Source organism: Astatotilapia calliptera, unplaced genomic scaffold (genome assembly GCF_900246225.1).
Source record: "Astatotilapia calliptera unplaced genomic scaffold, fAstCal1.2 U_scaffold_39, whole genome shotgun sequence".
Classification (NCBI taxonomy): domain Eukaryota; kingdom Metazoa; phylum Chordata; class Actinopteri; order Cichliformes; family Cichlidae; genus Astatotilapia; species Astatotilapia calliptera.
Window position 1 is genome coordinate 76,368 of NW_020535777.1, and position 25,435 is coordinate 101,802.

The 25,435-nt window shown below is 42.8% G+C and overlaps 1 protein-coding gene across 1 annotated transcript; it reads right to left on the bottom strand.

The window, feature by feature from the left end:
• Positions 1-4,897: 4,897 nt before the first annotated feature.
• On the bottom strand, positions 4,898-24,712 carry LOC113018060 (NACHT, LRR and PYD domains-containing protein 3-like; the record flags this gene model as incomplete). The annotated part of the gene is made up of 9 exons (XM_026161133.1): positions 4,898-4,929; positions 9,035-9,208; positions 11,580-11,756; positions 15,562-15,738; positions 17,247-19,038; positions 19,155-19,229; positions 24,203-24,318; positions 24,425-24,574; positions 24,687-24,712. Coding segments are annotated over 9 exons (2,697 nt in total), but the record flags the coding sequence as incomplete, so codon positions are not given.
• Between the last annotated feature and the right edge of the window lie 723 nt (positions 24,713-25,435).

Genomic DNA, 25,435 nt, shown 5'->3' on the forward strand with positions numbered 1-25,435 from the left:
GTACGGTGTTTACAGGATTCTGAAAAATAACAAAGGAAATATTTACATGAGGTCTGTAAAACTGGAGAAAATGAAAGAATGAAACAAAATGAAAAAAGAAATCTTATCAAACTTAACGAACCTGTCATGTGTTTTGTACATTTACAATAACATAACGTCTAACCTTTCCTTTTCCTTTTTTTGGTTGGGACATCCGAGGTATACGCCGTAGAAATCGAGGGAGATGCAGGAAGTGGAGATGGAGAGGAAGATGCAGGAGGACGCAGAGATGAAGAGGAGGATGCAGGAGGAAGCAGAGATGAAGAGGAGGATGCAGGAGGAAGCAGAGATGAAGAGGAGGATGCAGGAGGAAGCAGAGATGAAGAGGAGGATGCAGGAGGCTGACAGAGGAAGATGTTGGTTCAGGCTCTAAATGAAGAATAAATTCCTGGTTTAGAGCTTCTGGGTCTGGGACTGGTCCAGCATCCACACTGTCAGCAGAGGATGGTCCAGCTGCTGGTGGAGAACTTTTAGCAGGAGGTGAAACTTGTAATTCTGCAAAATTTTAAATAGTAAATATTCATTAAAAGGGGTTGAAAATGTACAGTACACATAAACACATAATAAGTAGTGATTTGCATGTTTTCAGTTAGGTTTTTACTAAAGTTACAACTTGTAAATATTGGCATCAAGTAAGTCATCTCACACCCTCACTGACCCAAATCATTCAGTACAAGTGCCCTCGGGGGTAGTGTGACATCTGTAGTGCTTTTCTACATTGTACATTAATAAATTAATGAGTGTGACTATAAATCCAGAGAGCTAATGACTTTTATCCTCTGATGACACTACTTTCCTGAATTTGTAGTGCACAACATTTGACACTTCAACCTAGTACTGTGACTTAAGAGTTTTGTACAGTGGTGATGCTAACGACCTCAGGGAGGTAATCAGGTGACCTCTTAAGAAGTATATAAGTGTATAAGAATCTTTGTGTTCATATTGGTAACATGTTGACATATGTACTTGTTATACTAGAAAGTCTCAAAGAGAATTATCAGGTGTGGTGTTCGAGAAGATTTGTACAATTACATTTGTATATACATGAGTGTGAAAGACCATAATACACACACACACACACACACACACACACACACACACATATATATATACAAAATTGTTAAGTCAGGTAACAGCAGAGGTTCACGATGGCTAGCTTTGGTGATGTGAACACCACATGGGGAGGTAATAAGGCATATATAACACTATTTTCATGTTAGCCACAGGACATGTAGGGCAGCTGTCACCTCACAGCAAGAAGGTTACTGGTCTGAACCTTGGCTGAATAATATAATAGAACAGAATGGAGTAGAGTAGAATAGAATAGAACAGAATAGAGTGGAGTTGAATAGAATAGAACAGAATAGAGTAGAGTTGAATAGAATAGCTGGTGACTCTGAACTATCCTCGTCTTCACCATCTTGTTTGTCTCTATGTACCTCGTGGTGAACTGCCTACTTATCTAGGGTGTACCATGAGTATCACCCAAAGACAGCTAGGATAGGCTACCTGATAAGGACACCTGGTTACAGATAATGGACAAAGCATATCTTACTTCTCAGAAGGTGTTCATAAAGCTTCCTCATCTTCATGAGGATGTCACGTGCAGCACCTTCCGCTGGTTCGATGTGAGTGATCACGTCCCCTACTATACGGCCCTTACGGTCAAACTGTCCAAGAAACAGAATTGGCTGGTAGCCCAGGGCGTGTAGTTTTGAAACCTGCAAGAACAACAAAGAAAAACATGCAGCCAGTCTTTCATGTAAGCAAACGGATGTATAACAAACCTTTAAGTTTCACATCTTTGTTGTTTTATTGTTGTAGATAGTTAAAAAGTATTTATGGCGACCAAACCTGTAAATGTATGATCAAATCCATCTTGAAATGTTTTGTCTCTCAGTTAATAGCTGATTAAATTAAAAATCAGAAGTAGCTTAAATAAAAATAGTTGAAGTTTTTTCTAGTTTGATGTCTTTAGTGTGATGATGTTATTCTGATGTGAATAACTTTTTTATTTATGCTCTTTTATAAATTAATATTTTATGTGTATATACATGTCTTGTTAGTTTCTTACTTCATGATATACAAGAAAACATTGACAACTGTGATTAATAAAAAATTGTCTAGCAGACCAACCACTTATTAGATCAGAACTTTTAAACTTACTGACAACTGGGCTGAATTAACCACCCTGCTGGCATTTCTGTTGTTTTTAACAGAGGCAGCCCAGTTGCTGTTTTTAAACTCTTCTTGTTTTTTTTTTTCAATCCCTCCTTTAGGTTCAGGACCTTTCGAATGAGGCAGGCGCAGTAGATCTCCTGGGGAGGGAGGCAAGAGAGGTCCCTGCAATCCTCTCCACTGCTCTCACTACCCGTTGTCATATTTTTCCTGCAGGACCCAGTGCAGGAGTCATACCACACAGTGATGCAGTTGGTGAGGATACTCTCAATGGTGCTCTTTAGAAGGTGCTTGATAGGTTTGTAGCTTGAACCTCTTCGCTGGAACGTTGAAGACAATATAATTACACAGCAAAAGCATTGAACACCAAGTAGGCAAAGTTCTTCGTGTTACTCATGAATGAGGGAGACCTGCCTGGATTCAAGTGTCGTTCCACCACTTGACCTCCGTCAGACTCTTTCCATCAGTTCCCAATAGCACTCCTTTTATTGTGGTTCCATGAATATGCATAGGGTCATTAACATATAACATCTTACATAGGTATACAACAAAGAATACTGAGTGTGTGTGTGGGGGGGGGGGGGGTGGGGGGGGGGGGGGGTGGTCAGAGTGTGACCCCATAAAGACTTCCCTAAACCTGCTGGTCTCAAAGTCCAGCAGTTCCTCAAACCAAAAGGCACTTAGACTAAGACAGATATAGCTACGTTTATCCTACCATAAACCAACAAGATAAGAATGACGACTGAGTTGGAAGATTGTTTTATGTTTAGTCAAATCTTTCCTACATGAAGTCGGATTACAAAATCATCCCCTAAGTTTGTTGTTTTATTCAAGGAATTGAAATAATAGAGAAAATCTGTGAAATGACTTAAAGAAAACAAACCACAAAAACTCTATGATGCTCTAAACCCCCTGGTTTAGGTCGGCAACCTTTCTGATGATGAGTGCATCTAACATTTCCTCAGAAGTCAATGTGCCATATGATTGCATTAGCAACAAATTACACACTATATAGACCAACTTTATAGGATTATATTTGTGCGCAGATGTTTGCAGCTATCAGCGAATAGTTATCAGCTATTTTGAAACAAAAACAGACTTTTTATCCATAACAGCAAATGAACTGTACAACAGAAAATACAAATGCTATTTATGGTCTCCTCACAACAATGATAAGAAAAATAAACTGGGCCAATATGTCATGTTTCTTAATACAGAGACACACATGTTAATGTGATCTCTGGTCTCCTCTGAGTGGGAGTTATTATAACTGACTGTAAAAAGTCAGCACAAGGAAAATAAACTCCACCTAAACTTGGTTTATATCTGACCCAGACAGACTGCAGGTCATAACTTCTTACCTGAAGTTCAGTTCACCTGACACTCGGACCGGCGGCCGCCTCGGGTCTCTGCTCCTCCTGCCTCCCCTTTCCCTCATCCACCTGCTGCCTCTGTGGAAGCTCCGCCATAGCCACCACCAAACAACTGACTTATTTTTACACATCGACCAGCATCCGGCCAATCCGCCATCTTTCATTGTTTATACCGTTACAAAAAAATAAAAAAACATCATCAGCCCATAAAAATGAAAAATCACCATCAGTATGCCCGATGGCCAGTCCAGCTATGGTCGTGCCATCAGTTTAACCCTTCACGTGCCAGCTGTGACACGCGTGCCCAGGGTTGCCGACCCCTGCTCTAAAGCATCTGATTTGGATTCCTGAGATCAAATATATTTTCCTTTGGCTTTGTTTTCTTCCCATTTGTGGCTTTAATGTAGTGTTACATCCTGTTTGTTTGCTTCCATCTGTATACATGTCCAGATTCACTGTTATGTTTCTATTCTTACATTGCTGTGTGATCACTGTTCCCTCTGCTGACTGATGTGACCTTTTGTATCTCACACTGATACTTGTCATATTTGTATCTGTGCCTAAAAGATAAAAAGTTTTCCATGCTAAAACACAGCTCCACCTCCTGCAGTTCTCCCTCTGAACCACTAGATGTCTCTGTTATCTAAATGAAGACGTGCAGCACAGCAACCACAGCAGCGCTCAGATCACACGTGTCCTGTTATTATGTATAAAAGCATGAAACAGGTGAGACAGGTGGGATCAATATTAATGTTGTGGGAATATATGAAAAAGCAACAGAAGAGTGAAAACATTTCGTGCTTCTAGAAAGATCTTTCAGCTCACAGCTGCTCACAGACTGTATTTACAAGTGACAAACTGCAACTCTACAGTACATCTACAGTATATATCAAATATATTCTGTATTCAAATCTATTGAGTGATGTTTGAAAGTCTTTCCAGGTGAGTTTGATCCAGGAGGGTCTGAAGCCAGAGTCAGACAGAGACTGTGCAGAGACTGTAGAAGGACAGAGCAGCAGCAGAGCAGTCCAGATACACTGATGATCCTCTGTCAGATCCAGAGGGACACACAGGGGTGATGCTGGACTCTACATTGTGTCTGACAGTGGAGCTGTTCTCAGAGCAGTTCACTCTGCAGCACTGACAGTCATCTGCACTTCTTCTCATTCCTCTGTCAGTCACTGCTGGATGAAGCTCTCCTCTCCACCTCCCAGTAACATGGCCCAGTCAGAGCGTCTCTACACACAAGCTGCTGCTGCTTCAACCTCTCTGGATCATCAGGACACAGCTCCTCCTCTCTCAGCACACACACCGTCCTGTTTACCATCATCACCTCCACCTGCAGAGAGAAGAAGGAAGAGCAGAGGAGATAAACGAGTGTTTCCAGAGACTCTTCATCAGCTGTCAGTCAGTGATGCAGCACATCCAGTATAAAGAGCAGCAGGGACTTCAGTGCTGGGACTGTACTAGGACTCATTGTTGCTTCACTTTTTCTAATCTTTGGATTTTTATTGAAGTTGATGAAAATGTTTTTCCCTCCTAGTTTGAGTTTGGACTTTCATTCATTAGAAGAACCTTGGTGTGTCCACTCTGAGCTCTGTAGGAACCCCAACAACAAGCCCAACAATCCAGATGGACGGTTCCAGCTGTTAACTGGAGGAATTCCATCCAAACATCTGCTCTCACTAAATTCTTCCTCACCTACAGACTGTGTTCTTCACTGCTTTAAACTTGGAAATGAATGCAGTCATTGTTGCTTTGTTTTGTCAATGTTTGTTCAGAGAGCTGATTGGCTGTTGACAGTGTTTGATCAGAGCGTGTCAGCCGTTACTATGGTGACCATAAAGGTCAGAAACAGGAAGTGTTTGTGTCCAATCCTGAAGCCTGTCACCATTCTCCTCTCACAGCTTCACTGAGAAGCTGCAGCTTTACAGGAAACACTGGATTTTTTTTCATACTGACTGTGTTTAGTACAATTGTTAAAAGTCCGCTTGTTCACTGTAGCTGTTTTTATACTACGTTACCCATGATGCACCTCGGTATCTGTACTTCCGGTTGGGAACTTGTTCAGCGCAGTTCTGCAAAGATGAGAGGTGTGTTGGAGGAGTAACGTATTTACTTGCATTCCTGTGTGAGTTAATACTGTGTGCGTGCTTACCATGTGAGTATTGTAAGATGAGAGTGATGATTGTTTGACAAAGGAGCTTGCAAAGAAAAGCGTCTGGACTTCTTTAAGTTGCTTGAAGACGTTTCACCTCTCATCCGAGAATTTTCTTCAGTTCTAAGGTCAAATGGTGGAGAGTCCCAGATATAAACCTAGTGGGAGTGACCCCCCACAGAGGGACAAAAGGACCCCCTGATGATCCTCTAATCACCTGAGCCAAGGTGTGAAATTGGGTGTGGGACCCAATCAGCCAGAGTTTCGGGTGTCTTCATTGTGAAACCTGGCCCCACCTTGTCATGCAAATTCCTGAGGTCAGATGGCCCAGGATGTGAGTGGGCGTTAAGGCGTCTGGGAAGGGATCTCAAAACTGGATTATAGATGGCAGAGAGTTGGGGTCGTAAACCCCCGCCTCTGTTCAAAGATGGTCGCTCACAGTGGACATAGATGGCTTCTTTCACTCCTCTTTCAAACCATCTGTCCTCTCTGTCCAAAATGTGAACATTGGCATCCTCGAAAGAGTGTCCTTTATCCTTAAGATGCAAATGGACTGCTGAGTCTTGTCCTGTGGAGGTGGCTCTTCTGTGTTGTGCCATGCGCTTGTGAAGTGGCTGTTTGGTCTCTCCAATGTAGAGGTCTGGGCATTCCTCGCTGCACTGTACAGCATACACCACGTTGTTAAGTTTGTGTTTTGGCGTTTTGTCTTTCGGGTGAACCAGTTTCTGTCTGAGCGTGTTGCTGGGTCTGAAATGCACCGGGATGTCATGCTTGGAGAAAACTCTCCCGAGTTTTTCTGATACACCGGCTACATAGGGGATGACAATGTTGTTGCGTCTGTCCTTCTTATCCTCCTTCGCTGGTGTCTGGTCTTCTTTTCTGTGCCTCTTTGCTGACTTTAAGAATGCCCATTTAGGATAGCCACACGTTTTGAGTGCTTCCTTTACATGCGTGTGTTCCTTCTTTTTCCCTTCAGGCTTAGAGGGAACATGTTCTGCCCAGTGGTGTAGGGTCCTAATTACTCCAAGTTTGTGTTCCAGAGGGTGATGGGAGTCAAAGAGGAGGTACTGGTCCGTGTGTGTGGGCTTCCGGTAAATTTCGATGTTAAGTTTGCCGTTCTCTTCAATGTGCACGGCGCAGTCCAGGAAAGGCAAACAGTTGTCCTTTGTGTCTTCCCTGGTGAACTTGATGTATTTATCCACAGCATTAATGTGCGCAGTGAAGGATTCCACTTCTTGTGTCTTGATTTTGACCCAGGTGTCGTCCACATATCTGTACCAGTGGCTGGGTACTCTTCCTTTGAAAGAGCCAAGAGCCTTTCTTTCCACTTCCTCCATGTAAAGGTTGGCTACAATAGGTGACACGGGGGAGCCCATGGCACAGCCATGTTTTTGTCTGTAAAAGCCTTCGTTGTATTTGAAATATGTAGTGGTGAGGCAGAGGTCTAACAGTGTGCAGATCTGATCGGGTGTGAACTTGGTCCTGTCCTCCAAGGAGCTGTCTTCTTGTAATCGTTTTCTGACCGTCTCCACGGCCTCCGTGGTGGGTATGCAAGTGAAGAGAGAAACTACATCAAAGGACACCATGGTTTCATCTGGATCCAGGGTAAGTTTCTGGACCTTGTCGGTGAAGTCGGTGGAGTTCTTGATGTGGTGTGGGGTGTTCCCCACGAGAGGCGCAAGGATGGTAGCAAGGTGTTTTGCAATGTTATACGTGGCTGAGTTTATGCTACTGACTATGGGTCTGAGTTGGACAGTTTCCTTGTGGATCTTCGGAAGTCCATAGATGCAGGGTATAGCATCCCCTGGGTAAAGGCGGTGATATGTAAGGCGGTCAATAATTTTGTCCTTTTCAAAGTCTTGAAGGCAAGCTATAACTTTCTTTTTGTAGCTGCTTGTGGGGTCTCGCTTTAGGGCTTCGTAGGTATTGTTGTCACTGAGGAGAGTAGTGATCTTTGTATGGTAATCTGTAGTGTTTAGGACCACGGTGCATCTTCCCTACCTCTACATTGGAGAGACCAAACAGCCACTTCACAATCGCATGGCACAACATAGAAGAGCCACCTCCACAGGACAAGACTCAGCAGTCCATCTGCATCTTAAGGATAAAGGACAATCTTTCGAGGATGCCAATGTTCACATTTTGGACAGAGAGGACAGATGGTTTGAAAGAGGAGTGAAAGAAGCCATCTATGTCCACTGTGAGCGACCATCTTTGAACAGAGGCGAGGGTTTACGACACCAACTCTCTGCCATCTATAATCCAGTTTTGAGATCACTTCCCAGACGCCTTAACGCCCACTCACATCCTGGGCCATCTGACCTCAGGAATTCGCATGTCAAGGTGGGGCCAGGTTTCACAATGAACACACCCGAAACTCTGGCTGATTGGGTCCCACACCCAATTTCACACCTTGGCTCAGGTGATTAGAGGATCATCAGGGGGTCCTTTTGTCCCTCTGTGGGGGTCACTCCCACTAGGTTTATATCTGGGACTCTCCACCATTTGACCTTAGAACTGAAGAAAATTCTCGGATGAGAGGTGAAACGTCTTCAAGCAACTTAAAGAAGTCCAGACGCTTTTCTTTGCAAGCTCCTTTGACTACGATGACCTGGATGACTGAGAACCTTCACAGACACGATGATTGTTTGACTTCATCTGTGTAATTTGCTACGTAAGAAGCTAGTCCCGTTGCTATCGCTAAGATGCGTTTTTTGACCTACTACAGGCAGCCTTGTGTTCAGCCCATATTTCATTCCATATACGACTTACTGTCAAGCATTGTGGTTGTAGGTGGATGTAACTATTTACTATGTTTATTCTCTGAAGCGTTGTAAATCTGCAGAGGTCTGGTTTGCCAATGTATATACGAGCCAGAAATTCATTTATGGCACTCTAGTGGCCATGAGGTTATGGCAGATTGTATAACATTACGCTGGAAACCCACAGTACTGTATAAGGGGTACACTGCTATCCATAGTGGTTAATACAAATGTTTGTTCTTTCTGTTTACAGATGACCACACACACACACACACACACCCATATACACACTCACACCCCCTTTACCTGCATGTGAATACTGTAATGCCTCCATACCAACGCTGTACATCCTGTTGATGTCATCTGCCACCTCCTTAGTAAAGTTATTTGAACTACATCACTGTGGAGTACCATTCCTTCTGACCGAGGACGACTCAGTTGAAGCGTGATCGGCAATCAGTGCAAACATACATTACAACAATACTGCTGACAGCACCACCCACTCACTCCATCACTCTACTTACAGCAGAGTCTCCAGTCTGTAGTCTGGACTCTGCTGAAGATCAGACAGCTGCTTCACATCTGGATCCTTCAGGTTGTTTCCTGACAGGACCAGCTGTCTCAGATGGGAGGGGTTGGACTTCAGCGCTGCTGCAAGATAATCACAGCTGATCTCTGACAAACCACAGAGCCTCAATCTGTATAAAGAATGAAAGATGTAAGTTTATTAGACAAAGTGTGAGCTTGAAATCATTCAGTGTTTCATCATCTGTTCAGAGCTGAAGAAGGTTCAGAATGTAGAAGTTTAGAAAATGGAAACTCCAAACAGCTGAAGCCAACAGGAAGCAGCTTCAAACAGGAAACTGTGCAGAGTTTCAGACTATATGTCCTGATGCAGCCAGTTGGATTTTGGAGATTTGAATCTCTGTTCTGTGACTAAGTCCTTGAATCATTTCTTCCAGTTGGTCCAACAAGACAGACTAAGTGTTGGACATGTGTTGTGGCTCCATTAGGGGAGCTTCTAAATGTGATGTGATGGCCCCTCTGGGTCTGTCAGGTCACAGGACTGAAGAGAGCTCAAACTGGGCACACAGTTGTTCCAGTCTGGACCAAAGACTCTATACTGGGACTGAGGGACTGCTTTGACTGCACCCACTGGGACTTTTTAAAGGCTCATGTTCTCACTTAGATCATCGATTTCTACTTACTTTTCTTTCTGGGGAAAATGGGGATTACTTTGGAAACAGGAAGTATTTTCCCCAATAAGCAGCCCTGGATTAGTAAATCACTCCAACATGTTCTCAGGCAGAAGAAGCTGTCTTGTTATGAGGGAGAGAAGAAAAAGATTGAGGCACAGAAACTTGTTGAAAGAGAGATAAAGCAGCTAAAATCAGGTGTAAAAGTAAAGCAGAGGATGAGCTGAATAAAGGACACTCAAGGCTGGCTTGGAAAGGAATGAAGTCCATGGTGGGGATGCAGAACAAGGAGCAAAGATGAATGTGATGCTGAATCAGCAGAAGACTTGGACTCATTTGATTGCAGCTTTGATATCATTGATTTCAATGAAGAGCTTTGTGATTGTAGCAAAGGGCTGGTAGCTCTGAGAGTCCCACTGATGAGGTGTTTGTGTGGAAATCTCTTAGTGGGAGCAAAGAGAGAAAAAACCCTGGTCCTGATGCTGTGGGAGGGAAATGATTGAGGTGTGCTGTGAGGAACTGACTGGGAGATTTTCCACACATTTTCCAGTCCTCCTTGGAACAACAGGAAGTTCCCAGCATATGGAAACAAAGGTTAAGTGTCCTATGGCACTCAGTGATGATGGTGCTGTGGCCCCACCACCTCCACCTCTTTGTAAAGGAACTAACTGTAATCTGAAGCTTCAAATGGAACTAAGACTTCCTCCACTAGGTGGCAGTGTCTGATGAGAAAGTGTTAGTGGAGCTGGCCTGGAGTCAGAAACAGGAAGATGCAGGATTTGGGCTGAAATGGGGAAAAGTGGTTCGCACTAGTGCCTTAAAGCAAGAAGGTTGTAGGTTGAAGCTTGTTGGCCTTTCTGTGGAGGTTGGATGTTCTCCCACAGTCCAATGAAATGCTGCTTAGGTTCATTGGTGCTTCTAAATTAGCTGTAGGTGTGGATGTGAGAGAGTGCTTCTCTGTCTCTCTCTGTTGGCCCTGTGATGGACTGCTCACCTGTGCAGGTGGACCACGCCTCTTGCCCTATGACAGCTAGGGCACAGGCTCCAGCCCTGTGAGCCTAAGCTGAATAAACAGTTAGCAAAAAGGATCCATAGATGGCCTGAAATCCCCCAGTTAGCAGTTTGGTAGATAGCTATGACATGCTAATCCCATCCAGCAGCTGTATTCTACCTGTAAGCTGATCCCTGCTGAGCCAAAGCACTTTTTCATATACAAATTACAACCTTTAATAGAAACCTATTGGTCAGCATCTTATTAGCCTGCTGTTAGCTTCATTCCACAGAAAACTGAGAGAAACTAACAGAGTTGATAAAGAATAAAGAGAAATGTGCTGATTTAAAGCCTTTGAAGTGCTTCAGATGATCTCTGTCCACTTCTGTCCACTCATTCATTCATGTAAGCTTTCTAATGCAGCTTTGATCTTCACAGTCTGCTTCATGAAACTCATTCTAACCCTGAATGTCAGAGTGTTCCTCCTTCTCTTTTCCATCATTCATGCTGGCAGTGGAGGAGATTTGGATGTTGGACTGTGTTTTGGATGATGTGTGTATGTTTGTGTTGGACTGCTGTCTGTAAAGCAAACGCACATTTTGCTTTGGATTTCAGTGTCAGACAGACTTTAAGGTGGAATGAAGAGTTTGAGAGTTTCACAGTGAATTATCCAGTGGAGGATTTTTCTTCTTCTTTGAAGGTTTGAAATGTGAACATTGTTCTGCTGCAGTCAATGGACTAAACCAGAGAAGAAGAAAACAGACTTTACCATGAAGATCCTCAGTGTGGATCAGTATAATATCAGCCTGATGTCTGCAGTTTAGTGTCAGCACAACTTTCACATCATATTCATCTCAGCACAACTAAAACATGCTGACTGACCTCAGAGTTTCAAGTCCACATCCTGGACTCTCCAGGAAACCACACAGATGCTTCACTCCTGAATCCTGCAGCTTGTTGTTGAAGCTCAGGTCCAGCTCTCTCAGATGGGAGGGGTTGGACTTCAGTGCTGCTGCCAGATAATCACAGCTGATCTCTGACAAACCACAGCTCCTCAATCTGTATAAAGAATGAAAGATGTAAGTTTATTAGACAAAGTGTGAGCTTGAAATCATTCAGTGTTTCATCATCTGTTCAGAGATGAAGAAGGTTCAGAATGTAGAAGTTTAGAAAATGGAAACTCCAAACAGCTGAAGCCAACAGGAAGTAGCTTCAAACAAACACAACAAGAGAAAAAACTCTGAATGTTTCACATTAAAGTCGTACATTTATCATAAAAACAGGACAAAGACTTGAAAAAGTCGTGTTTTTCCTTCCAGGAACCACAAGGCTTCACTTTTAAAGGTGAAGTGTGAAAGAAATGGACATATTTGAAGTCCAACACCTTTTTCCAGTCACATTATTAAAGCAGACAAACTACAAGCTCATTTTCATTCCAACAAGTCATCTTCTGACCTGGACTAACAACACTGGTCTCTATGTGCAGCTGGCTGTGAGACCAGTGCTCAGGGAGCGTCTACAAAGTGCAACACTGAAAGAACATCACACACTCTTTTGCTTCCAGCACTTTCACACAAACATCTACTGTCATTATTGTCACCAAACTCTGTGGATCCTTTATTGCAAATTCAAATGGGATCAAATAGTCAGACAAAAGAGGGTTATGAGGAAATATGATGAAATGTTGTGTATTAGCAGCAAGTTATTGAATCATTTTCCTCAGAAACCAAACAAAATGATTGACAAACATGTTTTTACAAACTCAGTGTTGGACTTGGATCAGCAGGATAAGCTGATGTTTAAAGGCATTTGAGTCTCGCTGTATGAGAGTCCAGTTATTACTCAATATTTATGGATGATGTTCTTTCAGTGTTGCACTTTGTAGACGCTCCCTGAGACTCACAGCCAGCTGCACATTGACCAGCTGACATTACCCAGCATTAGAGGCGGCTGTAAAAAAAATGGATTTTCCTATTTAAATGGTTTTAATTTGAATAAAGTGATGTTGATTCATTCAATCCTGAATCGATTTTTAATATAAACGTATTTTGCCAGAACCTCAGGTTAAAGCTCCCAAAAGTATTTCAACAACAAGCAAACAGATAAAACAGTAAATGAGAGCAGCTAAACACACAAAGATGGAAACACAGAGCGTGGATCGTTCACTCGACGGCACATACACGGACACGCCGTCGGGGCTTAAAGTGGACAGCTCACAGATCCTCAAGCTGCAGGTTTCATCTGTCTCCAACCAAAACTGACTGAACCAGCAGCAGAAGAAGATCCAAACTACGCTTTACGTTTGATGAACATCGTCATGAATTCTCTCTGACTTTGACGTTTACTTCCTGCACAGCTCTCTCTCTCTCAGTGTACTTCAAGAACAGTTTACCATCAAAAATCTGTTTCCTGCATTATTCACTGCTTATTACGCACCAGTCTGCTGTTGTGTTCACTGCTGTCGGCCTCCGAAAACAAAGCCTCATTTCTGCTGTTCAATACTGAAGAAATTTAAACCTTTTAAAATTATGACAGATTACAAACTCTCAGCTGTGTCTGTAATCAAACCTCTGTAACTTTGCTTCCCTTCAGCAGCATCAGCTCATGTTCACATGTTGATTCATGGTTTGCTTCAGTTTTTGATGGACTGCAGAATATTTTGAAGGTTATCTGCTATAAAAAGCCAGAACAGGAAAATCTGCTTCATGTGTTTCTGTTTGATCCTCAGTGACTTTGACACAAAGGCCTCTGCTGTGATGATCACACCTCTGATCAAGTCTCACAGTGTCAGCTTTGTTTTTATACATATGGATATGTGCTGATAAATGATCAGAATTATAATATTTCCCACTGTCTGCTGTGTGCCGTGACCTTTGACCTGCTAAAGACAGTCAGCTGTGGATTATTCATTGTTGTGTCTGATACTTAGAACTGTGAGGAAGAACACTACACAGTTAATCAGGGTCCCCTCTCTCTGAATCAGGAAAGGTGGGCAGGCCGCGTGTGGGCCGCGGGCCATACGTTGAGTCTCACTGTTTGAAATGTGAACATTGTTCTGCTGCAGTCAATGGACTAAACCAGAGAAGAAGAAAACAGACTTTACCATGAAGATCCTCAGTGTGGATCAGTATAATATCAGCCTGATGTCTGCAGTTTAGTGTCAGCACAACTTTCACATCATATTCATCTCAGCACAACTAAAACATGCTGACTGACCCCAGAGTTTCAAGTCCACATCCTGGACTCTCCAGGAAACCACACAGATGCTTCACTCCTGAATCCTGCAGCTTGTTGTTGGAGCTCAGGTCCAGCTCTCTCAGATGGGAGGGGTTGGACTTCAGTGCTGCTGCCAGATAATCACAGCTGATCTCTGACAAACCACAGTCCATCAATCTGTATAAAGAATGAAAGATGTAAGTTTATTAGACAAAGTGTGAGCTTGAAATCATTCAGTGTTTCATCATCTGTTCAGAGCTGAAGAAGGTTCAGAATGTAGAAGTTTAGAAAATGGAAACTCCAAACAGCTGAAGCCAACAGGAAGCAGCTTCAAACAAACACAACAAGAGAAAAAACTCTGAATGTTTCACATTAAAGTCGTACATTTATCATAAAAACAGGACAAAGACTTGAAAAAGTCGTGTTTTTCCTTCCAGGAACCACAAGGCTTCACTTTTAAAGGTGAAGTGTGAAAGAAATGGACATATTTGAAGTCCAACACCTTTTTCCAGTCACATTATTAAAGCAGACAAACTACAAGCTCGTTTTCATTCCAACAAGTCATCTTCTGACCTGGACTAACAACACTGGTCTCTATGTGCAGCTGGCTGTGAGACCAGTGCTCAGGGAGCGTCTACAAAGTGTTACACTGAAAGAACATCACACACACATTTGCTTCCATCATCCAACCTGAAGAGGAAACAGAGACGCCTCCCCTTCAAAGTAAAAGCTGCTCCTTTTGGACACAGTATCAAAGAAAGTCTACAGTATAACATAGAAAAGACAGAACAAAGCTTTGGCTTATTTTTTAAATTGTGCAGAAATGAAACTACACTAAGCTCAATTATGTGACAGACATTTCATCCCATGTCAGTTTGGCCTCATCCTGGGCCGGATTATCCAGCACACACTCTGACCACAGGCCCAGGGGCGGAGAGAAGAAGAGGAGAGGGAGGCCACCCTGACCATCACTCCAGCTGAAAACATCACACTTCCATTAAAGTTGGTGAGAAAATGTTGAGCAGGATGAGCTGCTGGCTAATCTGGAGGCTGTAGCAGCAGCTCACAGTCACAGTGGATTTCCACTCATGAAAAAGCTCTGGCTGCTTCATTTCTCATCTCATATCAGAGACTTTAATGCTTCACTGAAGCTGTACTGTGATGCTTCCATATCCCAGTGAGGCCTCCATAATGATTTCAGCTGTTCTGTACACACACTGTGTGCCCTGTATGGCTCAAAGTCTCTGCAGCCTGTTTTTATCTGCTATCATCAGATCTTCATCATCCTCATTCACATCCCTCACACACTCTACAGCCTCATCAGCACTGACTTCATCTTCACTGACTGATGGAGCACAACATGAACCTGTGGAGGCTGAAACACTGTCCTGTAAAGCATCTCCCTGTCACCACTCCACTTCTGTCAGCCTTTAAATGAACCCTGCTCAAGTCTGTCACTTCTGTTTGGAGCCAAAAGAAAAAACTGTTGTTCAGTCGTTTGGAAAGACAACATTTCTGAAAGCACTCAAACTTCTTCACATTTGTCTTCAGACACATCCTGAACATTTAGGAACTAAAGAAAGTTTCAAACATTAATCAAAGACCTGAAATATAGAAAAACAACAACAGCCGCAGTCAGTGAACTTACCTCAGAGTCTCCAGTCGACAGTTTGGACTCTCCAGTCCAGCACACAGAAGCTTCACACCTGAATCCTGGAGGTCATTATTTCTACTCATGTCCAGCTGTGTCAGATGGGAGGGGTTGGACTTCAGAGCTGAGGCCACAACTTCACAGTGAGACTCTTTGAGTCCACACTCAGTCAGTCTGTGATGATAGAAAATATAAAATGTGTTATTATGAAAGCAGAAAATCTGCATTATAAACACAGACTGAATGTATATGAAGACAAAACAGAGTGAGGTCATAATCTGATGAATCTGCTCTTCACATCTGTGCTTCAGCTCCTCTTACTGTGTTTGACATGACACAACGATTGAGTCTCTCTCAGACCTGCAGACTTTTAATGAGCATCTTTGTTTGGCTTTAATCTGCAGATGAAGGAGGAAGATGGTGTCACATTTAGGCTTCCATAATGTCCACAGTCTGTCACTGAGATCTGATCCAGAGTCAGAGTGAAGAGACACATTTGGACTGTTTCCTGTTTTGACTCCAGAACATTTTGAATGAGTTCAGCTCAGTGAAGAGTTCCACCTGGAAAGATGATCTCTGTTTGCTACCTGCTGTCAGGTACGACTGTTCACGTCCACACGCAGGAAAAACCTGCTGACTGTTACCAAACGGAGCAGAAATCTCATCACTGGACAATAATGATGAATGAACTCAGAGCTGCTGATATCAGATCTGATTTCAGGGGAACTAAACACAGAAATGATTGGCTCATTTGAGCTTTCTGAGCCATTATCTGCTGGTGTGTCGCTAGTTGGCAGAAAATGATTTGTATTCCTGTTCAGGGCTTCAGTGTTTATGAGTCCAGATCCAGGTGACAGCAAGTCAAAATGATGTTACCTGTCTGTGTCCAGCAGCAGCCTGTATTCACTTTGAATATTGTTATAACCTGACATGGATCAGTTTGTCTTTGATTGGTTTGTAAATGTCACTGTTTCCATTGGACCTGAGTGACGTACAAAGACAGAGAGGGAGAGAAAGGAGAGAAAGGATGGAGACAGCAAAGAGAGAGCAAACACAAACAGGTGAGAGTGGACAGGTGACCAAGGTCAGCAACCAATCAGAGAGCTTGTTTGACCCACAGTCACTGATGATGACTGCACATAACCAAGCAGTGTGTTACTCTGATATCAAATATGGATCCTGCTCTTATAATAATGATCATCAGATGATATTATTGTGTTATTTTGTAGCTGAATACAATGTTTGTGTGATTATCAGTGAAAGAAGCAGTGAGGAGGATGGAGAGAGAGAGAGGACAGAGGGTGAAGTTAGAAACACTAAAAGGATTTTTCATGGATTTCATGGATGATTTGAGTGATTTCCAGCAGGACACTTAAACATGTCAGTGGACGTCCTAAAGAACATATTGACTGATATGAAACGTGTCATTGAACAGGATTAATATCAGTGGAAACATGGTGGAAACAGCTGTGACTGCATGGATGTGACACACTTCAAATCTGTTCTCCACTCTTGGATTTGGGATCCATGGAGCTGCTGCTGAGTCTGTACAATAAAGGAATGGTGTGGAAGGTTGCAGCGTACGGACACAAACACTTTGTGGTTACAATCTGATTTTATTTTCAACATTACACTACTAACCTACACTGATCAATGATGTTAATGATCACATCTGGACTCACCCAGCCTTTCTGCAGTTCCTCACAGCTGGAATCAGTCTCTGTCGTCCCTGCCATGATGTTTTGTACTTCAGCAGGTCAAACTCATCCAGAACCTCCTCTGACATCTGCAGCATGAAGGCCAGAGCTGAGCACTGGATGTCAGAGAGTTCCTTCTCTGATCTGTTCTCTGACTTCAGGAACTCTTGGATCTCCTGATGTACTGAGAGGTCGTTCATCTCCATCAGACAGTGGAAGATGTTGATGCTTCTGTCAGGAGAGATTCCATAACTGTTCATCTTCTTCAAGTTGTTGATGACTCTCTGGATGGTTCCTGGACTGATCTCTGTCTGACCCAGCAGACCTACTAAGAGTCTCTGGTTGGACTCCAGACAGAGGCCATGAAGGAAGCGAACAAACAGGTCCAGGTGGCCATTTTTACTCTGGAGGGATTTAGACATGACTCGTTTAAGGAAATCATCCAGAGAGGACTCGTTGTATTTTTGTCCCAAAAAGTTCTTCAGCACCTTTGTCTTCCTGTTGGTGTGACAGTGGAAAATGTAGACTGCAGCCAGAAACTCCTGAATGCTCAGATGAACAAAGCAGTAGACTGGTTTCTGGAAGATCACACACTCTCTTTTGAAGATCTCTGTACAAACTCCTGAGTACACCGAGGCCTCTGTCACATCCAGACCACACTGCTCCAGGTCTTCTTGGTAGAACATGATGTTTCCTTTCTCCAGATGTTCAAACGCCAGCCTCCCCAGCTTCAGAAGAACTTCCCTGTCAGCCTCCGTCAGCTCCTGTGGACTCGTCTCACGTCCCTCATGGTACTTGTTCTTCTTCCTCTTTGTCTGAACCAGCAGGAAGTGTGAGTACATGTCAGTCAGGGTCTTGGGCAGCTCTCCTCCCTGCTCTGTAGTCAACATGTGCTCCAGAACTGTAGCAGTGATCCAGCAGAAGACTGGGATACTACACATGATGTGGAGGCTCCTGGATGTCTTCATGTGGGAGATGATTCTGCTGGACAGCTCTTCATCACTGAATCTCCTCCTGAAGTACTCCTCCTTCTGGGCGTCAGTGAAGCCTCGTACTTCTGTTAGCCTGTCAACACATGTAGGAGGGATCTGATTGGCTGCTGCGGGTCGGGAAGTTATCCAGACGAGAGCCGAGGGAAGCAGATTCCCCTGGATGAGGTTTGTCAGCAGCTGGCTGACTGATGACTTCTGTGTGACATCAGACAGCAGCTTCCTGTTGGTGAAATCCAATGAAAGTCTGCTTTCATCCAGGCCGTCAAAGATGAACAAAAGTTGAGAGACAGCCAGCTTCTCTGCTGTGACCTTCTGTAATGTTGGATGGAAAACATGGAGCAGCTCCAGAAGACTGTACTGCTCATCTCTGATCAGGTTCAGCTCCCTGAATGAAAGCAGAACCACCACACTGACATGTTGGTTCTCCAAGCCCTCTGCCCAGTCCAGAGTGAACTTCTGCACTGAGAAGGTTTTTCCAACACCAGCCACGCCGTTGGTCAGAACCACTCTGATGGGTCTCTGTTGGTCAGGTAAGGCTTTAAAGATGTCCTGGCACTTGATTGGAGCGTCATGGAGGACGTCCATCTTGGAAGCTGTCTCCAGCTGCCTCACCTCATGTTGGGTATGAACCTCTTCACTCTGTCCCTCTGTGATGTAGAGCTCAGTGTAGATGGTGTTCAGGAGGGTTCTACTTCCTGTTTCATCACTTCCTTCAGTCACACGTTCACATCTCCTCCTCAGACTGATCTTATGTTCATCTAAAACCTCCTGCAGACCAACATCTGCTGAAAGAAAGAAAAACAATGAGACTAAAGAGAAAGAAAACTCTTCAATGTCTGAACAACACAAGAAGTCCAGTTTTCAGAAATGAGTCCATCAGCAGACAGATGTTCAGTCTTACTTTGTACACAGCTGCTCTGACTGGCTGTCTGCAGTCCAGCTCTGCTTCTGGATCTTTCTCCCCACTGTGCAGAAGCTCTGATGGTGACACAGAAAAGTCACAGTGGAGATACTTCTGTCCACCTTTGATTAGACTCATTATAAAAAGGAAAACAAAGTTTGAACACAGTCATGTTTCCAGTTCACTGACTTACATTTATTCCATGGACACTCACTCTAACCTGAACCACAGCTACAACCCAACATTGTTGAGGCCTCATCTCCTCCTTTCCTGTCTGTAGAGGTTAAATATGCAACAACCAACAAATAAAAGAATTTGGTTCATTTCAAAGAAATTCACACGGTGACCAAGTAAAGTAACCGTAGTAAAGGAGCCAACATCCCGTTGATGGTGGGATTATTTGAAAGATTTGCTTTAGTCACCAAATGCAGTTGAACCACCCGTGGATCCATGTTTGACCATTCTACCACTCTGAGCTCTGCTTTTGAATCATTTTATTATTGTCATCATTCATTTATTCATTCTTTGGAGGGGGGCTATTTCCTAATGCCGCCCTAATAAGCTGATGTTCAAGGGGAAATATAACAGAAACTCTTTCAGTGTTATTCATTAATAAATTAACAGATAAACTGTGAAGAAGAAAAAACTGAGATTTAAAGGAGAGAGTGAGAAACTTGATCATCCATCCTCATAATACATGTTTATCAGTATCTGCTGTGACCATACTGCAGTAATAACTACAAGTCTACATTTCTGTGACTGTTGATCAATCACAGCAGGAATCTGAGCTCATCTCTGCACACAGAGCAGCTTCAGCTCTGGGATAAACTGCTCGCTTCACGTCCTTCTCAGCTCACAGACACTCATCCTGATATTTTCCTTTAACATTTGATGGTATAATTCATCTGAGTTTACACTTTATCTGCATGAATACAGAAAAACAGAGCCAAACACCATAAACCATCAGTTTCACCATGTAGAATATATTGTTGTTTCCTTGCTTTTAATTCAGAGAAAAACTCTGATTTGGATTTTCTCTGTTCTCTTTGCCACAGCCCATCCCAGCAGCAGCTGAAGCAGCTGACTGTCACAACACTGAATAACACTTTAGGAGGAATTTCAGAGGTCAGTAAAGCTCCAGTCTCAACATCAGTTAATTAATCATAGTTCATCATAAATGTTAACCTGGCTGGCACACATGTTAATGTTAGTCATTTAAATATTAGCAGTTAGCTGAGGCCACAAGAAGAAGAGGCCCTAGAAGAACAATGGATGATAAGATTAGATTTTCAAGACTAGGCAGAGACGTGTTTTCCTTTACTGTCTCTTACAGAGGAGGGAGCAGATACCAGACGAGGTCACGGAGGTACGGGGAGGATTCGCAGCAGACAGCAAGACTGCCACGTCCATGCGAGAGAGCGATGGCTACGATAATCAGGCCCCATCTTATCTTAATGACCTTGTAGTACCATATCACCCTATTAGAGCGCTTCGCTCTCACACTGCAGGCCTACTTGTTGTTCCTAGAGTATTTAAAAGTAGAATGGGAGGCAGAGCCTTCAGCTTTCTGGCCCCTCTCTTCTGTGGAACCAGCTTCCAGTTTGGATTCAGGAGACAGACACTATCTGTACTTTCAAGATTAGGCTTCAAACTTTCTTCTTACTTAACGATTAAGTTCCTGTATTCCACCATTATATGGAAATCAGCCATTATAACTTGTGTCAAATCTACTTGTACCTCACAGTTTTCTAAGCACACAGAGAGCAGTAAACCTCAGAGCAGCAGCACATCAGACTGTGCAAAAAATCTAGAAGAGAAAATATTTCGACCCATTTCTAAATGATTCTTGTGACCATGCTGCACCACAACACCTGATCTCTGGTTTCCTGACCTCTTCAATCCCACTTTAATACTTGACTAAACTCATTTTCCTGTTTAGGTGTTGAGGCAAAGCCACCCATCTACAATGAAGCCAACAGCAAATTGAGCTATTTTTTATTCCCTTTGAGCTTTTTCTACTTTTGTGCTACAAAATGTTCAAGCTGATTAAATTTATTAGAATAAAAGTTCAGATAATTTTCTCATATTAATGTTGGAGGTAGAAATTCAGGTAACTTTGCACAAAAACTGGCAGAAATTTCCTTCAAAGATGGAGTTTTTACTTTAATACTGTGAGTACATTTCAGAGCCTGTACTCTTTTACCTTTACTTGAGTAAAGAAGCTGAATCAGTATTTAAGCTTTAAGAGGGTATTTTAACACAAACATCAGTCCTTCTACTTCAGTATGTTTGACACTTTGTTTACGCCTAAATTAACTTTACTGTTAACGAGTTTTCATGTTTCTGTAATCCACCAGTGTGCTCATGCTTTTTTAAGTGAAAACATATTTTTAATGATCAAATATAATTATGTTTGTTATTTGTGGATTTTAAATGTCCTTGACAGAGGCAGATGATGATCATTATCCTGCACTGTGGTCTCAGGTTTGGTCGAGCCAGCACAAAGAATGGCTATGTTGAACTTCCTCCTGGGATCTACACTAAGAAGTGAGTCCAACATTAGCAGGGTCTCTTTCCTTTATCTGGACTCACTTTAGCATTCACAGTCACGTGAAGCTTGTTATTAACTCGATAAGTCAACCCAGGGTTTCAGCTGAGCGCTCACATGAAACACATGGTGTTGGCAGCATCTGATCAATCATATTCATGGAGACGTGTATCAGCAACAGAGCAGCTGAGTTTGCAGAAGGAAGTCAAACTAAACCACAGGAACAATATGAGGAGATTACACACATAATAAAATACTAGCAGTAACACAGCTGCTGCAGACAAATCAGTCGTGTGATCGTGTGTGAGAGGAGAAGGACTGTAAAGGAGTTTGGTGTTAAAAGCTCTGTATGAATGTGGGAGCACTTGAAGGGCTTTAAAAAGGCCAATATAAAATAAAAGGCAGCAAAATTGCTGACTGTGAAAGTCACCAGACTTATCAGACCTCTATGATTAAGACCTGTAAGAACACCTATTTGTACTTGTTGGCATTATATCAAACACACACGTATATTAAGCCTTTGTTTGAACTCTGGTTGAATTTGTTACTTTCAGACTGTGAAACATCACAGAGGCTGCAGCTGCAGATCTTTTATTCACCTGGAAATTTACTTTAAATGTTAGATGGAAAAAGTATTGCTCAGTTTAACCAAAGTAAGAACAATAATCCATAAACCTTCATAAAGACAAACATCTCCCAGAACATTGAGCTGCTGAAGTGTCACTGAAGGGAAAAACTATTTGTCCTCCTCCATCCAGCAACACCTGAAACACCTGAGTGGAAGCTCCTCCCTACACTGTGTTTGAAGCAAAGCACAAAGGAGACACCTGGGGCCCGTTCTTCGTACGTCGCTCACTACATCCAAGATCAAATGACACATCCAAGACCAAACGATCGCGCTAACCGTGAGCTCGCTAATCCGGTTCCCCGAACACACCTGTTGTTGACGATTAGTACAGCTGGACGCAGTAATGTGAGATCACTGGGTGTCGTAAAAGGGGCTACGTATCGATAGTAGAAACATTGATCAGCAACCCTCTGATTGGTCGGGGAAAATGTCGAAGGGGCGCGCTCGGTATTTTCCGGCAGCAGAGCAAGAACTCTTGAGTGCGGGATTTCAGGAGTTTCAGAGTTTAATTAAAATGCAAGGGAACACTGCAAAGGCTGCAAAAGCAAGGAGAGAGGGCTGGCAGAAAGTTGCTGACTAATCAAACCCGTAAGTAATTTAATAATAACAATAATAATGGAGTGGGTTTATATAGCGCTTTTCAAGGCACCCAAAGCGCATGACAATACCACTATTCAGTCACTTTATTATTTATTTATAGATTTATCATATTACACTATATTATCCAATATTATATTACATTATATTATATTGTTATATTATATTCCCTTTCACATTAGAGCCACAACAGGACCCACTAGAACATGGGAACAAGTAAAAGTGGAATATAAGAATATTCTACAGAATGGTAATATTTATCACTTTTTATTGCTTTTAGTCTCTTGGAAAGAGACCCTGGAATAATCTGTTTGTTTGTTCATTACAGCAACCAAGAAAAGGGCAGACCAAAAAAAAGACAGGTGGTGGTCCTGCACCCCCTCGTCAACAAGTTGGTTAAGTGAATAATACCCTCACGGGAATATCGATATCTCTCAATGAGCACACTGTCGCGCTGAGCTAAAGGATCCTGTCTATCCCGCAATATACGCTGGATTCTGAGGACTCTCCTTATCAATCTTGCACCTTCCTCAATGGGTTGGTCGCGTATACGGACAGGACATGGCTGCGACAGACTTCCCAAATCCACCTTCGCTTTTATAGCCGTGGTCTCTCATCTTGATTACACGAAGTAATTTACAATTACTACTCTGAAATATGAATTACATCTGAAATAATCACATACATGTAATAGAATGTTAATAGTACATTTCCCTTTTTTAGGAAATGACCTGTATGTATCTGTGTGACATCAATAAAAGGATCAAGTGCTGCATTATCTTTAGTTACATTGATGTTATTTATTTATGGTGAAACAGTGGTGGAATATCGCTGTTGCTTTCGTATAAATGAAGCGGACATACCTGCGTGGCCGCGATCTAATCCTGTTTACATAAAGTAAACCTGCTCGGGAGCAGGTTTACGCTTACGGCGCTGTTGCTATGACAGCAAGTCCCGGATGAGCTTCGGGGAACCGAACGATCCAAGATCATGCGAAATCGTCAACAATCTAATCCAGCTAACTTACTTAGCGAGGTACGAAGAACAGGCCCCTGCTGGAGCAGCTGGAGTCCTACAGACACTCAGCCTCTTCACTACACAAACACCTCCTACAACATCCACTCTTTCCACTCTGACTGCTGTGTTTGTGGAAACACTCCAACACACACCGCTTCACATACCAACATAGAAATGTGTGTGAAAAAGAGCTGAGCTGATATTAAACATGAGGATTTATTCAAAAATACAGTCAGGAACAACATCTAGACACACATTACCTCTCAGCAGCAGAAGAACATCCTTTAAAGTTTATATAAAAATCCTTTGACACGTTGCTCTTTAAGGAAACACAGCTGGGTTCAGGTCCAGGAGATTCTGGCCTCTTATTGATCCTAAAAGAAAAACAATAAATGTAACAGCTTCATGAGACAAGAAGGAAAAACTGAAAATATTAAATTAAAGACATGATGAACAATCTCATAAAAATAATGTACTTACTCTTTGTCACATAACAGTCTTTTGTTAAAGTCTTCACCAATATCCTTCGACACGTTGCTCTTTAAGGAAACACAGCTGGGTTCAGGTCCAGGCTCTGGATTAGTTTCAGGGTTATGTCCAGCTGAGCCTGGTACGCCCCACAGCTCTGGGCTTTAAAACAACACACACAGAGGTATGAGTGTGAATAATGATGGAGCAGTGATGTGAGTGCTGAGCTGTGACATGGAGAAGAGTCATGGACAGTTAGAGATGGTCATCTCACCTCTGAGCTTTGGTCTGGCTCTCATGTTCCCCACACAGAGTGCTTTTAGAGGGAGGGACTCCCTCCTCTCTGTCCTCACACTGATCCATGCTGCTCAATTCACATCAGCTCACACACACTTTCTACCTTCACCTGCAGAGGAAACACAAATCATTCATGTGCACATCAGCTGAGAGCTGCAGAGGTCGTGTCTGATGTGTTGGACTAACATCCATCTGAGACGCAGCTTTCATCAGTTCACTACAAAAAGTGTCACAGAGCCGAGTTCAGCCTTCAAATCCTCCATTACTGTAGTCCTACAAAGCAGCAGGTCAAACATGGCTGCAGAGAGCAGCTTTATGTCAGTAACCATGTCCAGGACAGAGCTGACTGCTTACAGAGTTCATACTCTAACTGCTAGCTGCTCTGCTAGCTAAGCTAACTCAGTAACAGTGACTCTGACAGCAGTTACTGTGGAACAGCGGCCGAGCTCAGGACACATTCAGTGTGTTTAGTCTGAGTCCTGGACTCTGATTCAATGGATTCAATCCAGCTCAGAGTTTCATGTGTTCATCAGAATAAAATACATGTACTAATATAACAGAAGTAATGCTCTGAATGCAGGACTGTAATGGAGGATAAATAAGGTTTTTACAGCCTGAAAGAAACATTCAGTTCATATATTTAATGCATTTAATTTAATGCAGATCTGTTAAATGATGATGGGTATGTTAAGATCGTTAAAGAGCTCCTCCATAACATTTACAACA